General features: G+C 40.6%; 1 protein-coding gene across 9 annotated transcripts in view; it reads right to left on the reverse strand.

Annotated features, from left to right (window-relative positions):
* The window catches only part of TRRAP (transformation/transcription domain associated protein), a 149,781-nt gene that overhangs the window by 111,789 nt on the left and 14,310 nt on the right, over window positions 1-23,682 (reverse strand). For all 9 annotated transcript variants that reach the window (XM_034784980.1, XM_034784982.1, XM_034784979.1 and 6 more), the window contains 15 exons: window positions 22,760-22,885; window positions 20,592-20,669; window positions 20,288-20,376; window positions 18,703-18,799; window positions 18,185-18,323; window positions 14,491-14,569; window positions 12,918-13,152; window positions 10,837-11,158; window positions 10,627-10,724; window positions 9,756-9,950; window positions 8,623-8,814; window positions 6,251-6,416; window positions 4,777-5,033; window positions 3,875-4,075; window positions 601-752 (listed from right to left, as the gene is read on the reverse strand). In XM_034784980.1, coding sequence (XP_034640871.1) covers window positions 601-752; window positions 3,875-4,075; window positions 4,777-5,033; window positions 6,251-6,416; window positions 8,623-8,814; window positions 9,756-9,950; window positions 10,627-10,724; window positions 10,837-11,158; window positions 12,918-13,152; window positions 14,491-14,569; window positions 18,185-18,323; window positions 18,703-18,799; window positions 20,288-20,376; window positions 20,592-20,669; window positions 22,760-22,885 — 2,426 coding nt within the window. The remainder of the gene's footprint in view (window positions 1-600; window positions 753-3,874; window positions 4,076-4,776; window positions 5,034-6,250; window positions 6,417-8,622; window positions 8,815-9,755; window positions 9,951-10,626; window positions 10,725-10,836; window positions 11,159-12,917; window positions 13,153-14,490; window positions 14,570-18,184; window positions 18,324-18,702; window positions 18,800-20,287; window positions 20,377-20,591; window positions 20,670-22,759; window positions 22,886-23,682) is intronic.

The raw sequence follows: 23,682 nt of genomic DNA on the forward strand, positions 1-23,682 counted from the left end.
CTGTTTCTATATTAAAGAATTTACATAGCAAAAATTTACCCAGCTTTCTGAAAAAAATAACTGTTCCATGTGCCAAAGTGTTGACAGTTTAAAATGATATTATTGTGCCAAAAATCACTTTAAAATACTTAATCACTAAGATAAATTCTATCTGTTCCTTCTGATATCCTACTATAGTGCTTTGACCATTATCTGGAATTCTGAACCTCAAAATTCTGGAATATTCCAACCAACAATTCACCAATAGGACACACAAAATTGTCTTAAATCATCTCCTAACTTACCAAACTGACCCCCCCAGTCTCTCCCCACACTTTTTTTTTTGGCTAGGGGTAAGGAATAAGTGTCAAGAAACTACCATCCATCATCTATGGTAAATAAAACAAAATTCTAGAACGTCCCTCAAGAGAAGGGAGGCCCCAGGCTTTGGACATTTAAAACAAAAACAGGATTAAGTACCAGAAAGCAAACTGCAGATAACAATCCAACAATGGATGTGCATTGTATAGACTCAATGATTAATTTCTGCCTCAAAATTATAGTATTCTATGGACAGTTCACATTTTACATAAATATAAATGCTTTCAAGGATTATCATACTTGGGATGTGCAAGGAGCTGATATAAAGCATGTTTATTATCATCCAGGCTCATCATGGCTACCAAGAAACACTTGATCACTTCCCAAGCCTGCCTCCGATAATATGGCTCTGTGTTAGCACTCTTCAAGCAGTCCAGAGCAGTCTCAATTGCCTGAAATGAAAAATAAGACATCATCATCAACTGAGCACTGGTTAATCATGTTGCCTTATAATAAATAGGCTTGTAACCAGAATAAAGTGTAAGTCACTTAAATACTACTTCTGCTACTCTTCAAACCTCTCAAGTTAAAAATGTCAAATTTCTGCATAATATACATAGACTTGAGCGAACTTGAAATTGTTACGTTTATTCTGGTTTCACGTGAATGGAAAGCTCTGAATACATCATGGATACAAAAATTTCATCCGCATCCACAACAATTTCCTGCGATCTGCATTCCACCCATTGTATATATCCACATGTGCGCCCGCACCAACAGCCTTACCGTTACAGCTCTGTGCAGACGTAAAAATTTGGATCTACATCAGATACGCAAAGATGGTAAAAAGATGGTTACCTAGGGAGGTGGTGGAATCTCCATCTTTAGAAGTTTTTAAGCCCGGTTTGGCAAAGCCCTGGCTAGGATGATTTAGTTGGGGTTGGTCCTGCTTTGAGCAGGGGGTTGGACTAGATGACCTCCTGAGGTCTCTTTCAAACCTAATCTTCTATGATTCTATTAATACAACCACATCCACAGATGCAGATATGCACAGATTTGCAGGGCTCTACATCATGGCCAAAATCATGGAAGATTTATTCCTTCCTTCCCCCACTCGCCATGTAAACACTTTGTTTCTTCCCTCCAGCAGTACTTACTGCACATAATTCCCACCTATGCTGGCTATAAAATGGTGTGGGTGTGTGTAAGTAAAAATTCCCTGTAAGCTGCATGGCTGGGAAGCAGCCTATTTAGTGCCGCACAGGCTCTCAGGGAACCCGCCCAGGGACCTGCCGTGGCACCCCTCCCCAGACCCCCAACCTGCCGCGGTCCGGGTACCCTTCCCCCAGCCCCAACTCAGCCTGTGTCCCAGACCTGCCGGGGTAGCACAGCCCAAGCGACCTGGAACCAGCTGCAGCCGGATCAGTCTGGATCCCACCGGGGCGGCACAGCCCGACCCAACTCTGACCCAGTCCCAGGCACAGCCAAATCAGCCCAGCCGGGGCAGATCTCCCCACTTGCTGGGGCAGAGGCAGCTATCCTGCAGCCCCAGAGCTCCCACAGCAGAGAGAGGTGCCTCTCCCCGCCAGCCCAGGTGCTGCTGCAGGGGGAGAGAGCTGGGGGGAGTCCTCTCTTCCCACCATAGCCCCAGAGCACCCTCCTACACCCCAAACCCCTCATCCCCACCCCAGAGCCCACACACCCCAACCCTCTACCCCAGCCCTGAGCCCCCTCCCACACTCCGAACCCCTCGGCCCCAACCCCACCACATGAATTTTGTTATGTACACTAATACGAAGGTGATGGAGGTGATGTGACACACAAAATTCATTCTGCATATGAGTGGGTAAAATTAGGGGGAACACTGCGCTGTGAGTGTGTGCGCAGATTCTCTCTTCGTAGATGATTTGTTCCTTTTTCCACACAATACAAAAAGTTTTTACATCATACATTCTAAAACCTGTGTTAAGCAACTCCTAAGAAGAACTGTACTCAAGACATTTGAGGCTACTTGAAGTTGTCTCTTAAGAGCAGGTCTTATATATTTTATACTTAAATCTTTATAAGTGCACATACTTTATATTACATCCTTCCCTGAAATGGAAAAGCACACCCAAATAGAAGACAGACATGCATCAAATGTGACCCATGTAGAAAATTCATTTGGGGGGCATGAAATAAGAAATTTCATTGCTTAACTGATTGTAAAATGAAATCCAATCATCCATGCTTAAACAGTTAATATGAGATTAGGTAGATAAAAAATGACCTTTGAAGACCCTTTTGCTACAGACAAAGGGATATTTTGTTTCTTTCTAAAGCTAGGTCTACACTAGGGGGAGGGATCGATTTAAGATACGCAAATTCAGCTATGCAAATAGCATAGCTGAATTCGATGTATCCGAGCCGACTTACCCCGCTGTGAGGACGGCGGCAAATCGACCGCCGCAGCTCCCCCGTCGACGGCACTTACTCCTACCTGCACTGGTGGAGTACGCGCGTCGATTCGGGGATCGATTGTTGCGTCCCAACGAGACACAATAATTCGATCCCCGAGAGATCGATTTCTACCCGCCGATCCAGGCAGGTAGTGAAGACAAGCCGTAAGGAAAAATCATCTTTTCATCTACTGAATTAACTAGCTGCTCTATCATCTTTTAAGCAATCTTATTAAGGTCTCAATGAAAAGAACAATGAGTTCTCACAGGCCACTGAAGTGGAACTTTTCTCATCAGGGCACTAAAAGGAAAGATGGATTTCTTACGTTTTCAGCTCATTCCAAATTTTCTAAAATTCAGCATTTACTTTCAGCACTGGTTAAGCGTACTGTAAATAGTTTTGTTTCCTGGGCAACTCTAAGAAGTTGACCAGTGCTCCATGTAATTGAAGAGACAGCGGTGAAACATAAAAGCCTTTAGATACCATGCAAATTCAGCTTTCTAGAAGGCTAGACAGAAGTCAGCATTAGTGAGGTTGGTACACATTCAAATCTCAAACAGTTAATTAATATTAGTGTGGTTCTACTATTTAAAAAAAACAGCAGGAAAAGAAACTAGAAAGTTCCAGTACTCCGTTCCTGAGCTGACCATACGAAACTGTGAGAATTGGGAGAGAAATAAATAATAATAAAAAACACACACACACAAAATACACATAGAGAGGGCATGCCTTTGTGTCAACCAAGCTTTGGGCATTTTCCTGTCCACAAAATCTAATACAGACTTGCACATGAATTGATTTTATTTGCTAATGAAGAGCTGATTTATGGACCAAGAAATAATAAGCTAAGTATGAACTCTTTAGCCAGATACAATGGTATAAAATAAAATAATCCTTTCATTGTTTTCCATGTGTTTGAAAAAAAAAAATATATAAACCCTGCTAAATGCATCAAGAATCCATTATGCCACTTATATAATCAATTCAATAAAAATGTGTTTAAGGACATCAGCAATTCATCACTGAAGCTAATGGCATATGGACTAGGAGTTTTAATGAGGATATTCCATAAGCAAATTTTAACAGTGCAGAAACAGTGAAGGAAACTGACTAGGGAAAAAAAGGGTAAGCTTACCTTTTCCATTGGAAGCTGAATAGACGCTTTACAGTCTGAAAACTCTACTGTAATACTGGGTCCTTGAATTTCTGTAACTATATATTGTAGTTTCTGGGATTCCTTTAACATCTTCCTGTTACTGCCACCAAATTTACCCAGGACACGATAAGCCACATGAGAAATGCTGTCAGCAGGATTGCGTAATGTACGCCATAAAGCCTACAGATAATTTAAACGTTTAAGCGTGCTATATTTAGAGAAAAGTGTTGCTTCAAAATATTATTATTAACTAAACCTGCACATTTCTATACAAGAGAAATTTATTTCTCTCTCAGTGAATAAAATCTCTCTCTCTCCAATAGCTTACCAGACATTACAAGAATTTCCTCTTTTTGAAAAATCAAATGTTTCCATTATGTTGTATTTAAGCAACTGGTCTTTTACTTCTGGTTCTAAAAAGTAGTATTAGCTTTTCTCAATATAACAAAGAAACGGCACAGTTCTCAATTACAATTTAGATTTCATGGCTAACACTGGAAGGGAAGCATTATATACAAAACACAAGGACTCACTGAGGCTGAAGTAAATTTAGGTTAGTGTGCTACTTAATAAGGAAGCTCCATATACATAGGGCTTGAAAAGGAAATGCTATGTTTGGAGTGCAAGGTATATTCAGCTTTTTCTGCATGTGATGAAGAACATCCCATTTTAGAGGAAATGGGCAAGTTTAATTTAAAGCTCTTCGTATGTGCATCACCCAGCTTGAAAGTTCTGTGTCTACTTTGTACAGACCTAATGGGAATCGTTCTCAGAACACAGACCACCCTGAGATTCAGCAATCCTAAATTTCAAAGCAAAGGTTTAGGGATATTTAAGTGATCAATGACCCCTAGTGGTTTTAGTAAAAACTACATATTTACCTGCATAAGCTCCGCTCGAACTGGCTGAATATGATCATACAGGAAATCTGGCTGTAAATTATCCACACACAATTCAAGAGTTCTCAAACCTTGGCTAACCAGGGTCTGAGATCCATTTAGAGCGGACACCAAAGGATCCATCAACATTGGCAGATAAGGAAGGAGGGAGCTCAATCGAACTGGTACAGTGAGACAAAGTTCTACAAACAGATCCTTCATATGCTGCTTGTGCAAGCCACTTTGCAACATATTAAGTCCTGAAAAATAGTAGGCGGTTACATATTTTTAAAAACAGACACTATAATATGGTCTAAAACGGGAGTGGGAAAACTATGGCCCAGGAGACGCATCTGGCCTTCCAGAAGTTTTAATCTGGTTCTCAAGCTCCCGCCAGGAAGTGGGGTCTGGAGCTTGCCCTGCTCTGGCGCTCCAGCCGGGGAATAGGGTCAGGAGCTTGGCCCACTGTGTGTGGTTCCTGGAAGCAGCAGCATGTCCCCACTCTGGCTCCTACGCATAGGGGCAGCTAGGTGCTCCACATGCTGCCCCCGCAGCTCCCATTGGTTGGGAACCGCAGCCAATGGGAGTTGCAGGGGCAGCGCCTGCTGACAGGGCAGCACGCAGAGCTGCCTGGCCGCACCTGCATAGGAGCCTTCATGGGGACATGCTGCTGCTTCTGGGAGCTGCTTGAGGCAAGCACCACCCAGAGCCTGCACACCCCTGACCCCCTCCCATGCCCCAACCCCCTGCCCCAGCCCTGATCCCCCTCTCACCCTCCGAACCCTTCAGTCCCAGCCCAGAGCACCCTCCTGCACCCCCAAACCCTCATCCCCAGCCCCACCCCAGAGCCCACACCCCAGCTGGAGCCCTCACCCCCTCCTGCACCCCAATCTCCAATTTTGTGAGCATTCATGGCTCGCCATATAATTTCCATACCCAGATGTGGCCCTCAGGATTTCACTTTCCTGATATTGATTACCTCTCTCCAAATCTCAATGGTTCGGCTTGCTCCCCTGCTCAGCATTAATACTTCTGGCTGCTATCTTTTCAGTCATGCATACCCTTATAGCCAATCTAATTTTGTTAAATTAGTTTGTCTTTAGACACTGTCACCATTATTTTTTTAAATCTGAGAAGAGGCAGTTTTTCTTTGTAGCAGTCTCCCCAAATTGCCATGGTTCTGGCCACATTGCTTCTCCTATCCCACTCTTACTCCTCAGTACTCCATGCTAACAAGAACAAGCATAGCAGAACTCACAACCGGAGGCAAAAAGAGTGAACAGCAGGAGCTGAGATAGCCAGAACCCTGGAGACGGAGGCAGTGAATAGCAAGAGGAAATAGCCTAGAGTCAGATATTTAAAATACGTGTCAATTGCCAAGAGTCACCATGTGTGATATCTATAAAACACTTTTACCCAGTAATAGAACTGCATTTTCAACACTTAATCGGAAATAGGGAAAGATATTTGTTCTGACCTTGCAGTAAGTTTGGTAACAGTGGCAAGAACTCTTGATACAGGAGATCATGACTGCCTCCTCCAATAGATCTGAACAGTGCTCGAAGTAGAAGGAAATAGTTGTATGGCTCCTTGGCAGTCTGTGCAAGTTCCATAGAGCTGTTCACTATCTTGTGCAAATGTGGCTATAAAAAGAAAAGCTTCAAGATTAAAGCATCCATTTCATCATCACTGTTTAAAAGTTCAACAGGATACAAAGTTATTTGCGGTCAATCTTCTAGATCAGGGGTTTGTGACCCCCACGGTGTCATGAGGTTATTACGGGGGGAGGAGGGGGGTCGCAAGGTGTCAACCTTCACTCCAAACCCTGCTTCGCCTCCTGAATTTATAGCAGTGTTAAAAATAAAAAAGGTGTTTTTAATTTATAAAGGGGTCATGCTCAGAGGCTTACTGTATGAAAGGGGTCACCAGTACAAAAAAGTTTGAGAACCACTGTTCTGAATGAAATAACCTTCCTTGATATAGGTGAGCAGCAGAAACACAAGCTTAACAAAGAGGCTGCTAAAGGTTAAACATTAAAAATATAGAAAGAGATTATCTGAATTAGAGCTAAGAAATGTATCATTCTCAACCACTGGAGCCATGGGTTTACATTAGTCACAAATGAAAGAGTTTGCTCACTTATCCTGCAGTACAAAACAAAGTACTAAGTACAAAACAAAAAACACTGAATCCGACATAATTGGCAACCCGTGCTCCAAAGAACCTTAAGGATGGACTAGCAGAAATATCAGAGGTAAACGAGCAGAGAATTTGTACAGCACTCTCTTGCTCTAGGTCTATCATTAAAGCCTTCATTTTCATTAGCACTAAATTCACAAAATTTTTTAAAAGCACTCCATTTTTTTTTTTTTTTAATCTCTCTGCAATTAGAAATTTACAATTCTGGTTAAGGTCGTCTTAGAATGTAGGGCATTAACAGCTTGTGGAAACTATTAAAAATTGCAAGGAGATATCAGGACTGTCTCATCCCAGGTATGAATCGTGAAATAATTATAGCTTTTATTAACATCTGAAAGCCCTGTACTCTGCTACACAACTGCTGTGAATAGCTTTCATCATTCAATTAAATTGTCTACTCAAGGCCACATCATCAATTCAGTTGAAACAAAAATATAACACAAGCATGGAACTGTGAAGGCAGTAAATCATATCATTTAAATTGGATTTGCAGTTTATAAAATGTAAGTGACCTTGATTTTGATGACAGGTGAGGGGAAACTACATTATATGCATATACACCTCTACCCAGATATAACGTGACCCGATAGAACACGAATTCGGATATAACGCGGTAAAGCAGTGCTCCGGGGGGTGGGGCTGCGCACTCCAGCGGATCAAATCAAGTTTGATATAACGCGGTTTCACCTATAATGCGGTAAGATTTTTTGGCCCGAGGACAGCGTTATATAGGGGTAGAGGTGTAGTTTCAGATTACTGTTGCCTTACAAAGAAGCAAGTTAAATTAGTAATCCATCTAGACAGCACTCAACCAGTCCTTTTATAGTGAATACTAAATAAAGTTGTTTATGTTGGATACTTCACTCTTTTTGGGGGAGAGGGAATGGGAGGAAGAGCAGGCAAACAGGGTTACTTAAGATTTGATACTGTGTATATAGGCAAAAAAGGTAAGTGGTTCTAAGGAAACTCTTTACTTTTGTGCTTTTAAGTACAGAAACCATCACATTTCTAAGCCCATTTTAATGAGGCAGCTTAGACAATACTTGTCACAAGATCAATTTTAAAAACCATTTTGTTTTCCAATCCAGACTTCAATGGCATTACTTGCAAAAACATACTCCTCTCATTGAAGTGGTGTCATAATAAAGGCTACAATTAAGCATTAATATACTGTAGAAGGCTTATTATTAAAGAGAGAAAAGTGATTTGAACTTTTTATTGTGGCTACAGCAATAAAAGGATAAAAATACAATAAGATACATAGCCTGGCAAGAAAGTTATTCAACCAGGGAAAACTTTATGGAACTCCCAAGCAGACAACTCATATACTCAATCATAAAGACTTAGAATTTTCCACATCACTTCACAGTTCCCAATATGAGACAGTCATTCATGAAAAATATTTCTTATAAGTAGTCTATCTTCTGCTCTCTGCATGCTGGATCCCTGTCATTAATGGAAGGGTTTTTTTTGTTGTTGGGGTTTTTTTTTTTTTTTTCTTGGTGGGGTGTTTGTTTGAAAACATAAAGAACATTTTTCAAATGTTAAAGTGGTCATTTCAGGAAAGGCATTTTATTGCTAAAAACAGTGAAGAAAAATGCAGACACAAAATTAGAATATTTTCCTCCCCTTGATCAAAATGAACATTACCTTCAGCATTTGCTCATTTTCAGCTGCAAATAGTGAAACAGAGCCAAAGACTAGTTTGAACAGCTTGAGATACAGATTGGACAGCTCCACATTCGAGCCCATTTCTGGCAGCCGATCTAGAAGATACTCCACCAGAATTGTAGCAAAAAGGGCAGAGGTGGTCAGGTTTGCCAAAAAGGAATTAGCAACAATCTGTCAAAAGAAGCAGATAGGGCAATACTAATTCCATTATGAAAGGAACATAGGGAAAGTCAATTTTTTTTTTTTTTTTTTTAAATGGAAGCAAAGTAGTCACTGCTGTTGCTGTTCCACCACCAGTGACTCGGTTTAAATTATCCACAAAGGATAAATTATCGTGTTCCCTGTGCAACATATCAAACTTTTCACTTAACCGGCCCAACTCCTACAGTTATTGCACAAGTATTAAAATCACATTGCAGTCTAAGGGAATTAATACTGAAGGACAGTAGATGAGACCTCTAGGTTAGGGGTTCTCGACCTTGTTCTGAGGCCCGCCCCATGCTATAAAAACTCCACGGTCTACCTATGCCACAACTGCTTTTCTGCATATAAAAGCCAGGGCCAGCATTAGGAAGTAGCAAACAGGACAATTCCTGGGGGCCACATGCCACAGGGCCCCCCGGAAAGCTCCCTTGCTCAGGCTTCAGCTTCAGCCTCAGGTGGCAGGGCTCAGGGCCCTGGGCTTCAGACCCATACAGTGGGGCTTCGGCTTTCTGCCCTGGGCCCAAGTGAGTCTAATGCTGGCCCTGCTTACCAGACCCCTGAAACCTACTCCCGGACCCCTGGTTGAGAACCACTGCTCTAGGTTACTACTTTCTGCACAACTCAAAAACCCCCCCCATTCAGCACGTGAACAATACAGTCCACCGATAAATTTAAACATTTCAAGTTAACAGTGAAAGTAAGTTACATGGTTTAAATTTTACCTACACAGCAATAACTGTAGAAAATAAAATCCATCTTTGCAGAATATTTATATTGTTTCAATCTAGACTGGCTGTAGAAATACCTTAAAAGTTAATTTCCATATTCTGAATTAAAAACAAATATGAAGTCTGATTTAGAGCAAAAAACAGCTATGCCTCACTGCTGTATAAAATAAAGCCATTTACCTGAAGGGCATAGTTTTTTGAGATTCTTTCCACCAGATAAGGAACAGTAGTTTGAAAGATTTCTTTAAAAGTCAAAGGATTCATCATTGTGAAGACACCAGCAAAATGTTCCAGGACCTCCTTTTCCTCTTTCATCCTGACTGTCTGACAGTTCGCAACTCGAATATATGTCTGGCCATTTCCTGCTATTTGGACCTAATGCAGCAAAGTTCATATACAGTTAAGTAATGCTGTCACAACATGAACAATTTCCCTATTCTCAAAATATCTGTATAGAATGCCAGTTGATACACAGTGCCTTATATGCAAGACAACAATGCCCCAGCCCTGGGAAGTTTTCAGAAAATACATCAAAATTCGACGTTTTAAGCACAATTACAAAATTAAAAGTTGCCAAGTCAAGAGTGGGAGGGGGAAGAGACAAATATAACATCACATTATATTTGGGCAATTATATAATTTCAGACCAAGTCTCCTGTTAAACTACAGATTTCAGTTAGACATATGGTAAGTGAATCCCTTCATGAATTTTTGAAGGCAGGATTGTATTTATTTAATAGATTCTAGAGTCTGACCTCCAACATAACACGGACCATAGACTATTTGTTTACAAAATACACATTTTTACTCACAGACCACCAAGCACTTTGTCAGTCTTTAAATTAATGAAATTCTATAGCAGAAGCATTTCCAACATCATAAATTCCACACATATAAAAACAAAAACACCCAAAACCTAGGTATATAAATATAGCCCCATGGACTTCATTTTCATACATGGATCAAAAATATTCTGTATTAAAAACACATAGTATACAGAGCTTTTGTGTATAAAGGGGACACAGAATTATGCCCTGGCCAGACTACATACCTGATAAATATCCAAAGCTTGCATTGCATATTTCACCAACTTTATATAGATCTGTGTCTCCTTTGGCTGCAACTGTTTGTTAGGAATGAACTGTGCTTCTGGAAGAAGGAAAGAATAAGCAAAGTTTATCTCTATTACAAATATAATTTGATTTTATGTTATAAAGTGCAAAATTAAAAGTGGATGTAATTAAATATTGTGTAATATTACCACCAGGTGCTTTGCATGATGTTATGCCCCATGTAATTGTCTTGACACCACAGACCAAAGTTTTTACCAAGCTTCGGCAATCGGTGACCTGGAACGTCTGCTTATCTTCTTTCTCTTTTTCCCCTTGTTTTTCAAACACAGGTGCTGGTGCTGGGGTCACAGGAGTGGCAGGGGCAAGGGATGGAACAGGAGCTGCATTTGCTCCTGTCGGTACTCCAGGTAAAGCCGCTTCAGCTGCGCCAAGTTCAGACTGTGGCTTACACTTTTTAAAAATGACAGAAAGCTGGTACCGTGCTATGGTATGAAATTTCAAAACAAAAACCTGAGGCAGGAGAGAAAAAACAAAAAGGGAGATTGAATTAATTTTGAAGATTGACCCTAAAGTTAATATACTAGAAACAAACTGCTTCAGACCAAGACAGCTGGGTTAATAAAAATTATACTCAAGATCTCAGAAATACCAAATAGCCCCAAAATAATTCAAGTAATCACTGTTAAAATTCTCTCCTAAATGGACCGACAATATTTGATTTACCTTAACACATTCCAAAAAGTAAAAAAATACTTGAAGACTAATTAAACCCCCCAACTGAGATCTCATCTCATTCTGGTTACATTCCTGATCTGTCTGACATCAGAGAACTAGATTTTTCAAACAAAAATTAGAACAGTCATAAGCAATCCTAGAGTAATACTTGCAGATCTCCTAGTTTCCACGGTTTAACTGCTTCCATGAATACATACAATTCTATGCTTTTCTCCCTTGCTTCATATTTCTCACCTTCTTTCAATTAATTTTATTGATTATTTTTCTAAATTTTAACTTCCAGTTTGATAAGTGGGCAAAATCATAGGATACCTGGAACACAGACACTGCCAGTCCATTACACTGCACCACAATACCATCTGATATTAAAGAATCTTCATATATAGGGTCAGATCTACTTTGTGTTTTGAACAAAAGCACGCCTTACTATCCATGAAAAACTGCCAACTTTAGACTAAAAACCTAGCCTAAGCAGTAATTCATGTTACTCTGCTAGGATACAGTTCAGGAGTGGTGATGACTAAATTTCAAAGCAGCCATATCCAACCCAGCCCCCTCCCCAGGCAGCTAGCGCCAGGATATAAACTGTCATTATAAACAGTTTAGAGAGAAGATGGGGAAGGGAGAAAAACCAAAATCTTCAGGGATCCGAAATCTCTGGGCCTGCCTGCCCAGGAGACAAAGAATATGATGCCACAGCCTTGAACTGCTATGAGACTGACCTGGCTTTGATTCTCAGGGCTGCTCTCATACCTCAAGACTGCACTGCCAAGGCCATGTTCACCCTGAGGTCTTTGTGACAGTCCCAAGCTGTTAAAGTAACCATGTTGTATAAATACTGCTCAGAGAACATCCAGATCCCATGGTGGTAAAAGCACTGGAGGCCTGTCTACTTTAACACTCTGACTGCAACTAGCAGTTAGAGCTTCACTGACACTAGCACAGCAGTGGGAGATAGTCACACAAACCCAGTGTAAACAAGGTTCTACAGAGGAAGTATGCTTCACACTTGAAAGGTAATGGGTGCTCAATTTAGCACAGCAAAACTCCCAGAATGTAAAGGACTTGTGATGACAGGTTCTTTAGGAACTCCCATCCAATATTCAGCTGGAAAGAGGGGCGTTATAACAAGGGAACCTAAAGACGGAGTTTATTAAACAGAAAGGAATGGGGACACCCAATACTCTAAAAAGGGATGCTAAGGATCTCCAACTAAATTGCAATTCAATTTTCCAGCTGTCGAACATAAGCTGAACACCAGCTGGGGACGGAAAGGAACTTCCCTTCAGGTTAAGATACTGCAAAAGTTTTAAAATCCTCCCTTTGAATTATCTGGACATGGACACTGCTCAAGGCAACAGACAAGACTAGATGATGTATTTCAGTCCAACTACTCCTATATGTTCTCCTTCCCATGGGGGTGGATGGGAGAGAGTATTAAGAAGCATTTGGCAATATATTAATAAAGATTAAGAGAGTGGATGATAAATTTATAGATCATTCCAATATTAAAACTTCTCAACCAAATCAATACCTCTAACATCCTCATAAGAATATCTCTGCCATTTCCATTTTCTTGTTCACTTTTGGAACGGATACAGTCTACCAAGTTTAGAAGAAGCTTGCAAGACATAGTCTGGATACTACTAGGTAATGACTCATCATCAATGTTTTTGGCAAATAACTGGACAGCAAGGGAGAGATCATTGAGTGGTAAATGCTGACGGACGTGATGTACCAGATCTGCCAGTGTACTATATGCAAGTGGCCTATGGATAAAAAAGGAATTAAAAGACATCACATTGATTATACAGCATACTATAACTGCTACTCAGCTATCGTTAATTGTTACTACATTAAAAACTATTTTTAATATTAAAATTCAAATTGTAATAGATTTATTTGTACATTCACATTTAACTCTCAATATAATATATTTGATTCTTTCCTGTATACAAATTATTATACATTTCCTTTGTACTTTACTATAGGAGCACTAATAGTCCAACAAAACTTGTTTAATATTCCCTCCCCAGTTTTTTCCCTAATATTCCCTCCCCAGTTTTTCTTCCTCCCCTCCCAGTATGTCCCCAGCACATGCTCTCTTCCACAACAAATAACTTGGTTTAATGTTATATTCTGTTTTCTTAAAACAAGCTAACTTTTAAAGTGTTACTGATTAGCTGTTTCAGAAACTTTTGTAATTCCTGGGCTCAAAAATTTTAAGAAAATGCAAATTTTTATTCTCTATGCCATTAGCATGTGGGGACACATTTAAGGCAGCACACAATGACCATGCTAGGAAAAATTTACCACACATCTGTTGTGGCCATAAAATCTCCATTTCTACATGCAAAATGCCATTAAGTATGCAAATGTAAGCTTATATTTTAATAAAGGCAGGGGTTGCAGCCTTATTTGAAATTGTGCTTGTCATCTGGCAATTGAACTGTATGTGTATCCTACTGTGTATATGCAGAAATATTTACTTAGTGCATTGGTATTAGTACTTTAATCTAACTTATAAAAAAATTAAAAGCTTGGATGACTAAAAATCTGATAAATTTTAGAAAAATGAAATGCTTTTTAAGTAATTTAAAAACTGTTTATGAGCCTAAGTCATTGAGGAAATATATGTCCATCTTAACTGAATTTAAAAAACAGTATTTTAAAATTAATTCCTCTTGCTTACTTAACAGGACCTAAAATCTAGGTTTCTGTGATTGTCCAGTAAGAAGTCCTAAAAAAAAACCACACATCTCTCAATTGAGATCCAAGTAGATACACATATCCCATTTATTTTTACAATTATTTATTGAGAATTTTAAGCTCACACGTTCAGCTAGTGATTTAAAATCTTAAACTTTGTACCAAGGCCAGGATGTGGAGTTCATGCAGTTTGTTGCTCTTTATTAATTATGATTATGTTTAAATACTGCACAGCGTTAAATACAAATTACAAGTCTTTTCTTAAGCACACGGAATACCTAAGTATAACGGAGTGAATGATTTAGAACTTTGTATATTCAGTAAACACTAAATATAAATACCATTAAAACACACCACTGACAAGCAATCAGACAGACACCACAAATTTAATCTCCTACCTCAGTGTCTCTCGAGCTGTGTATCCAGAGCCAATTAGTATAGATTCGTCAAATAGCTTGTCCATGCATGGAATAAATTCTATAATACAAAAAACCACTACATATATATCACCAAGAAAAGAACAAAACAAAAAGTAATTAAGCATTGCATCAAGTAACTAATGTACTTAACCACAGCCAGACTACAGTGAATTTATTATGCAAGTCATTTTTCAAGCACACAAAAAGCAATATCATAATGATAGAAAGTATGTTTACTTAACTTTAGGAACTTTGCACTAATTTTCTCCCTAAATGTATACTTTAGCATGTACTCAAAGCCACAAAATTGGTATAATAAAAAACAATTCCAGTTCTACATAACAAAAAATAAAAGTAACATTAAGGGTGAGGGGTGAATCCCCAAAAAGTAATTTCATAATATATACGAGATGTTATCAATTTATATTAAGGCCAAAAGCTCTTAATAAGTTTTCCTAAAACCTATTTGTGTCAGGGTGGACTAGGTCTGGAGGCCCCCTGCAGGAGGCCTCATGGCTCTGAATCACCCTGCCTCAGAATAGAGCAGAACGAGGTCCTCCAGGCACCCTAGAGTGGCTGCAGAGGAGCAGCCAATCAGGAAGCTGATGGAGCAGCCAATCTGGGGCCAAAAGGGACCTATATAAGACAAGCAGCAGAGCAGAGAAGTTCAGTTCCTGTCAGGAGCTTGAAGAGGAAGGACGAGGTGCCAGGCTGGCTGAGCAGCAGGACCATGGAGAGCTCCCTGGAGGCAGAACTGAACCAGCCCAGGAAAGGCTGCCAAAGACCGGGTGCCGGGAAGGGTCAGGCTTGGTGAGAGAGACTGGGTATGAGGGGGTCTGGATGCACAGGGCTTGGGAAGACAGGGGAGCAGCTCCCTGTACAGGGATCGCTCCCTCTGCAGCTGAAGGGTGATGGGTGCAGGAAGTGGGCGGAGAGTTTGCAGAGATTCCTGCAGCTGGGGGAGAAAACTAGGGGTGAGTCTGACCCAGCCCCAGATGCCATGCAGGGGAAGGAAAAGTCCTGTCCTCCCCATCCTAGCAGAGACTAGCAGATGAGCCAAGCGCAGGGTAGGAGTCACCAGTCGGGTCTTCCCCAGTCCTGCCTCCTGCCCCACAGTGATTTACCTCTCTGCCGGCTGCCCCAGGCACCCGAAACATACTGCTGGGGAGGGTCACATGACCGCCCGTGGCTTCCCTGTCAGGTCACTTTTCTGCGGGGAAGCAAAAATCTGCAAGGGACATAAATTCTGCACATGCGCAGAATTCTCCCAGGAGCACTATCTGGATACTGCTGATAGTGGGAATTGTGGAGAAGACTTGCTCATGCACAGCATCTACATTATGCGACGAGACAGAGGAGACAGAAGTCGACTGCTAGACAAGAAGAGGGACTAGAGAGTGAAGTAGAAAGAGAGATGCAATCTCCATTAGGTTGGAATGCATGAAACATATTTAAAACTAAGGGCAATTTTACACGGATTCTCAAAATGAACAGGGAGCCAGTAGAGTTTGTTTGGTGATGTGCTTGCAAGTGCATGGAGGATGACTAGGAGGAAAGGCAAGCATCAGCACTGTTGCTGGAGAACTCAGATTTAGGAGGGGGCCAGAAAAGGAAGAAAACAATATTAGCAAATTTAGAGTTTTTTCCCCCATACCAGGTCTTTACAATCAATTATCTACTATTCTGAGAAGAGATGAAGCCATGAATAAGAATTTCAAATGTGGAGCTGAAATTAGTATACACAGGGAATAACACAGAGGCAGTAGAAGACAGATGTGGGGAAAAAAGAATTAAGTTCAAGACTGCTCGCAGCGTAATAGTGGAGAAAACTGAAGATCTGAGTCAAGGAAGGGGATGGAGAAGGAATTATGCTTGATGATGGCCCTCTTGCTCAAGAGATCAATTTGTCAAGACATTTAGCTGAACAAAGAGAGGAAACCACAAGTCTTATTAGTCAACACAAGCAGAGAAATTTTGATCATCCGCAATTAAAATATCCAGTAGGAAAGCCCCATTCTTAACGTAAATCTTTGGTTGTGTCACTACCCCAATTAAAATTTCTTTTAATTTGCACAAAAAACAATTAGGTAAATTAGATTACGCACAACATATCATTAAGGGGATTCTGCTAATGGCTAGTTAATGACATGTCAAAGATTCAACAAGTACAAAATGATATGAAGTTCCAGGAACTTTGAATTTTCAATCTAATTTATATCATTTTAGTCTTTTGAAAGAAAAATGCCACTTGCAATTCAAAACAAGCAGCATCAACAGGGATGTAAACCTTTAAAATGTACATGGACTCTAATTTGCGTTTTAATTTTAAGCAACATTAATAACATTACATTTTGAAGTCAGTTTTAAAATCTTTGCCTGGGATTTGCATCCACAGAAAAGTTTTGCCCTTTTCTTTTAAATTGATGAATATTGCATTTACTGGGGCAGCAGTGAAGAAAAAGGACCTCTTTTTCTCTCCCCTACCCGCCCCTCAGAAGATTAAGCTCCCAAAAAAAAAAGGGGGGGGGGAGATGGAGGGGAAATCATAATGGCAAGTACTACACCTCTACCTCGATATAACGCGACCCGATATAACACGAATTCGGATAGAACGCGGTAAAGCAGTGCTCTGGGGGGGGCGGGGCTGCGCACTCCGGTGGATCAAAGCAAGTTCGATATAACACGGTTTCACCTATAATGCGGTAAGATTTTTTGGCTCCCGAGGACAGCGTTATATCGAGGTAGAGGTGTATATGATCTGTCAATCAGCATGGGGGTTGTACTTTGAAAATTTCTTCCACTCACTCAGATATATTACTGGTTCCCACGTTAGGTCCCATTTTAAACATAAGGAATCCCTCGCAAACATGCGGCATCCAAAATAAAAAGTCTAAAGTGTGACTACAATACTAAACTCAAAAGCTTGGAAAACCTAAGGAAAAACATTGTGTACTAATTTCTCTATACCTCCCTAGCCCAGCTCTAGCACCTGAAGCAGTGGACCTTTGTTAGCACACATAGTGAGTTACTCCACCCATCCCCACAGACTGTTGGGGGATGGGGGAGAAGGAGATGGAAAAATAAAAGTTGAAACCTGAGAACCAGGCTACTCTAAAACTTGACAATCCTGCCATAAGAAAAGAATGAAGAACAAATCTACCGAAGAACCTACATTAGTTCAGACTGAAAGAGGTCTTCTGTCTGGAGACAAGAACTGAGCCCAATTAGCCAAGCAAGATCACTTTTTAGCTGGGTGACTATTCCCACTGATGTCAATGGATTACTCACGTGCTTTAGTTCAAGCATGCGCATTAGTGGTTGTAGGATTAGAGTCTAGGTGTGTATCAGTGTGTAGTAGCAACTTGGCAATGCACAGGTTTTTAAAAAAAGAAAGCGAATGAATTGTCAGGGCACCTTGCTCAGTTCTCCATCCCACTCTAGGACATATGACAAGCTCCCTTGCTTGGGAGCAAAGAAAGATGTTAAGGAACAACTTGGTTGACAATTTTCCCAATAACACCTGACCCAAAGAACTCAAAAATCCAATACAGCCCAATTTAAGCAATTTTATAATCACTATCAATGGTATAATAAAAAGCATCAAGCAAACAGAGTGGATTTGAGACATTTACAGTTTCTACCCATGTTTAAAAAAAAAAAAAAAAATACATACGGCTCCTCAAGTCTGTGGTAAGAATGTGCTTAGCAGCTATTAGAAGCTCCTTTCGGAGATGTGCAGTTTCCGCTGGACAATTGGACAGTAACTGCAACATTCCTTTTACCATTTGCTGAGAATACTTAGCCACCAAATCCTGTAAAGTAAATATGCTCAAGTCATATTTGCAATGCAGATTATTTTAAAAATTGTTTTGTTTTCAGTTTTCTGTATTCGTAGTTATCTATAGTCCCATCTGGCAGAAATTCAGATTTTTTCCTCTTTAAAAATTCTGCCTGTAAAAAAAAATGAAGTTCAGTAGACAACTGTTCTATACACCTTTTCCTTAGCTGGAAGGTTTGTCTGCAGACTTGAACTTCATTTATTTTAAAAACACAACCTTTCACGAATAGAACAAACCTGTAACTCTAAATTTGCTACACAAGTCTCCTCCCTCCCTAATCCCTGATGCATGCTGCTTCCCTGCAACAGAACTCACATTACTTACAACAGCGACAATCTTTAGCATAACCTACCTGGTATATTCTTATAATGTAGGCCAAAAATGATAATGTTTTAATCTGGGCAGCAATAAAGTCAGCATACAGCTCCTTATTATAAAGTTTGTGTTGCCTGAAATGAAATTGAACAAGTGTTATGCTTATTTTGTTCCTCCTCTCTTTTTGAAATGAGTTTAGAGCTCATGAATAGTGTCAGAAAGGGCTTCAGTTTGCAGGATAGTCAATTTACCCAAAGTAGAGCATACTTGGGCTCTCACACCTTCTCTCCTTTGCCCTGAAGGAGCCTAAACCTAGTAGGGAAGGACCCACCATTAACATTTCCGGTTCCTTGCCCATTCGATGCTTACCCTCTCAGGCAGAAAGGTGTTAAATAATCAGGGCCCTACATACGCTGTGGCACACTGGAAATTCTGTAATAGCTTGATAAGCATTTGAAAGTTTTAACTTATTAAAATGAGCAATTGATCTTGAAAGCCCTCAGAATGTGAGCGCTTTCTACTGCGTTTCAGACCACCATGCAGTTTCTGGCTTTCTACAGAATTCCAAGATGGTACGCTGATAGAGGATACATGACTCTGTACCTCCTCCTCCAGGGGTCACCTCCACTTTCCCTCAGGTCAAGAACGCTCTCCCTACCTTTCTGCCCTTCAAGCAATCGCTCACTTCAAGGAATTGGGAAGACTGTCTCTTCCTGCTTCCCCTTCCAGAACCACTGGCTGCTTATCAGGCACTCTGTCTCTCTGAAGCAGACAGAATAGTAACCAATAGGCAGAATATCAATGCTCTGCCTAGACGGGAGGCTCTCATGGGTCCAAGAAGAGCAAGAACACTAGTTTTGTGGCAGGACGGAGATTCCATGAGTGTAGTATCCTAGTAAATATGGGGCCCGGCAAACACTGCCCACTGCAATAGCAATTGTGATGCTGTTAAGATAATTTTATTATAGAACAGTTTTAAGTCAAAAGTAGCCAAGTTTTATTGTAGTTGCAAGCAACCAAAGGCAAACAGATGTGCTTTAAGATAATTTATCTTTTAAGATTTTGGATCATTTTTAAATGGTAAATTTAGTTATTAGTTAACTACACAAACATAAGAACAGCCATACTGGGTCAGACCAATGGTCCAGCTAGCCCAGTATCCTGTCTTCTGACAGTGGCTCGTCCAGATGCTTCAGAGAGAATGAACAGCACTGGGCAATTTATCAAGTGATCCATTCCCTATCGTTTAGTCCCAGTTTCTGGCAGTCAGGCTTAGGAAAGCAGAGCATAGGGGTTACATCCCTGACCATCTTGGCCAATAGCCACTGATGGACCTATCCTTCAGAACTTTTCTAATTCTTTTTTGAACCCAGTTAAACTTTTGGCCTTCTCAGCAACCTCTGGCAATGAATTCCACAGGTTGATTGTGCATGGTGCGAAAAAAGTGCTCTCTTATGTTTGCTTTAAACCTGCTGCCTATTTATTTCATTGGGTTGCCCCGGTTCTTGTATTATTGGGGGGGGGGGAGGGAGATGGAGGGACCTACAGAGCATGAGTCATACTTAGATCTAGTACCAATATGACCCAGATTCAACTGAAATGGTTTGTTAAGATAGTCTTACCTGGCTTGCGAGGATACCTGTATTATTATCGTGTTCATGATCAAGGGCACAAACTCAGCCACCACATTATGAATGTTCAGTTTGTAGAGCTAAAAAGAAATAACAACTTGAAAACAAACTCCAATACCCACATTTCACATTTGTGCTCAGAAAATTATTAGAGAGCTCATCAGGAAAAAACTATTCTGAATGCATCATCATCATGGTGGATTTTGCATCCATTTTAACTAACGGCCTAGGCACAGTACACAGACTATCTGAATAGGCAATAATAAAATATTCATATGCGAGATACTGTACTAACCTGATACATTAAAACAACAATAATGGGAAGCTCAGCCAACACTTTCAAGGAGAGAGACCCTCTGGGAATTATAGAATGCTGAAAAGGTAAAAATATTAAAATTTTCATTCTTTTTCAAAAGTATTAAAATAAACCTGATAATTAATCCCTTCATAAAAATATGTACATTATTTATCATTCCTTTCAATAATTAAACATTCATGGTAAACAATACTTAATTTCAGAGCGCATGATATGATATGGAAGTTTTATTCTTTGGCTAAATAAAAATTCTATGCAGACATTTCTTGATCTGTAACTATATTTACATTTTAAATGCAGCTTTGATAAGTGCAACTCCAACAGCAAGAGGAGTGAGTCACACACATTTTTAACAGAATATTTTTCAATATACCTACTACTTTTGGGTAATTCAATACAGACTCAGACATTAGAGATGGTGCCACCTGTGAACTATCCCATTAAGGGGGTTGGGGCTCAACTGCTCCAATCTCCGGGGTGGAGGGAATGAATACAATAGTCATGTGACAGAGAGCATGTGACTAAGGGCTTGGCTACACTTGTGAGTTAGAATGCATTAAAGTAGCCCTGGGCGCCAAAGCTCACTACCCGTCCACACTGGCAAGGCACGTAGAGTGCTCTGACTCCAGGGCTAGAGCGCTCCTGGTACTCCACCTCGGCGAAAAGATTAACGCTTGGTGCACATTGGCTGAAACGCCCGGGCATCAGTGTGAACGAGGTGTTGCATTAGTGTGCTCTGAAAGTCTCCGGAAATGTCCCATAATTAAGTCAAGTGGCCACTCTTGTCATTGTTTTGTAATCGCTGCAGGAATGTGGATATGCCCTTTGAAAGCTCCATTTGTGATAGCCAGCATGCTTATCTGCTCTGAGACAAAGCAACCATTACTGTGGAATGCTGCGTGAGAGAGAGAGGCGCAGGGTAGAGAGGGTCCTGCTGCTGTCTGAACTTACTAGACAGCATGTTGACATGCTCTCAGCCCCCCAAAAACCAACTCTCTCCCCTGTCACACTCCACCTCTCCCCCCACATTTGAAAAGCCCATTGCAGCCACTTGCATGCTGGGATAGCTACCACAATGCACTGCTCTCTGTGGCTGTTGCAAGAGTTGCTAACGTGGCCACGCCCATGCGCTTGCAGCTGTCAGTGTGGACAGATTGCAGCGCTTTCCTTACTGTGCTCTACGAAGGCTGGTTTAACTCAAAGCACTCTACATCTGCAAGTGTAGCCATACCCTAAGAATCAGGCCTGCTGGGAAAGATAACAGCAGCCTGTGATCATTCAGGGAGAACAGACTCTGGAGGAACCACTCCATCAAAAAAAAACAAGGAGCACTACCTGGAAAGGGTCAGTGAGGTGTCCAAGGCTGAGTAACTCTCCAGAACTCCTAGATACAAGGCCCAGGAAAAAAGCCTGCTAGGAGCAAGAGCCGGCTAGGTAGGCTGGGTGAAAGGTGTGGGCTGTTCTGAACTTTGTAGTAATAAATCACACTCCCACAAGGGGAGAATTTTTGAGAAAACACTAACAGTGTGAAGTATGATTGACTAGGGAGGAAAGGGAAAGTGAGGGTAGCAGCAGAGCCCAAAGCCAGACCACATAAACCCTACCACAGAGAGACTATGAGCTAATAGGCTTTAAAAAAAAAAAAAAAACACCCCTCCATCATGTGAGGTCACAACTTACTCAGGGCCTGATCCAACTCCACATCAAGTCAATGGGAGTGTTTCTGTTAATTTCATTGGGAGTTGGCTGCAGTCTAAATTACAGGTCTGTCGCATCTTACGCTGGGGTTACATTCCGCAGTCAGCGCGTAAAACGAAAATAGCGCATAGTCAAAATTACATTGAGTGTAATGGCGGGTGGAATCGCCCGCACTACAGGTACAGTATTAAAATTGTTATTTTTCCTCTTTTTTTTGTTTTTGCCGACCACGTAAAGCTGAAATTGCGCATGTTAAATGCGCCTAAGATGCGACAAACCTGTATGCAATGTGCCCATTGCAAAAGGAGTATCTTCTGTTCCTACCTCTATGGCTAATAAGTTTGAAAGGGTGGACATGCCATTTTAGTTGTTTTCCATAAGATTTTCTTTAACATACAGCCAATTTGACAGGTACTCAGTATTTGAGGTCACCTAGTCAAAATACTCACTGTTCTTGTTTCACTATCATCCCGTTCAGGATTTACTTTCACCACAATTGTTGTAATCATACCAACCATTTCTGGGGAAGGAACAGTATTCTCTGGGATCACCTGAGGATTCTCAAAGTATCGATTCTACAGACACACAAAGCAGAAGTTTTAAAGAGGAGAAACAGATTTAAATTGTATTAAACCTAATGTTAAAAAAATTATATAATACATAGGTTGAGAAAAGTATCTGTACATCTGGGTATAGTGCTTAGATTATCCAGAAATACAAAGTTTGTTTTTAAAGTCATATGATACATAGAGTACATAATCAGCAATAAGCCAAATTTAGGTGAATAGATTTAACAATACAATTTAGATATTAGAAACCAAATACTCGGGTACATCACTCATGAAAAGTTGTACAGTGATGTGGTTGTGGAAAGCAAAATATAACAATGAGTGGAGATTGTCCCTCAGTTATTGAGAATTGGGTAGGTTGTCCATTTAGAAAATACAATCCATGAGGAAAGTATTTTTTACTGCTACTAAATTCTTCGGAAAGGGCTTACTTTCCTTTCTGGAGTTCTTCGGGGTGCTTTTGTGCATATGGATCCCATTGTAGCTGTGAGCCCACAAACTTTAAACCACCAGTGTCCACTGGGACTGAATATTTGCTGGACACACCTTTGCATTCCCCAAAGAATATAACTAATGCAGCAGCTCCACTAAGTTCTTTCATGAATACAGAACAAGCAGGTAAAGCCTCCACATGAGTGGGAAGGAGAGCAGATCATGAAATCCATGTGGACAAAAACCATCTTCAAGGACTCCAATTACTGTGAGGCAAGTAACCACCTCTCTTTCTTCTTCATGCATTTGTCCATACAGATCCCACTGCAGGTGATTAAGTAGCAGTTACCTTTCAAGGAGGTTGGTGACAG

The sequence above is a fragment of the Trachemys scripta genome, chromosome 10 (assembly GCF_013100865.1).
Source record: "Trachemys scripta elegans isolate TJP31775 chromosome 10, CAS_Tse_1.0, whole genome shotgun sequence".
In the NCBI taxonomy this organism is placed as follows: Eukaryota; Metazoa; Chordata; order Testudines; family Emydidae; genus Trachemys; species Trachemys scripta.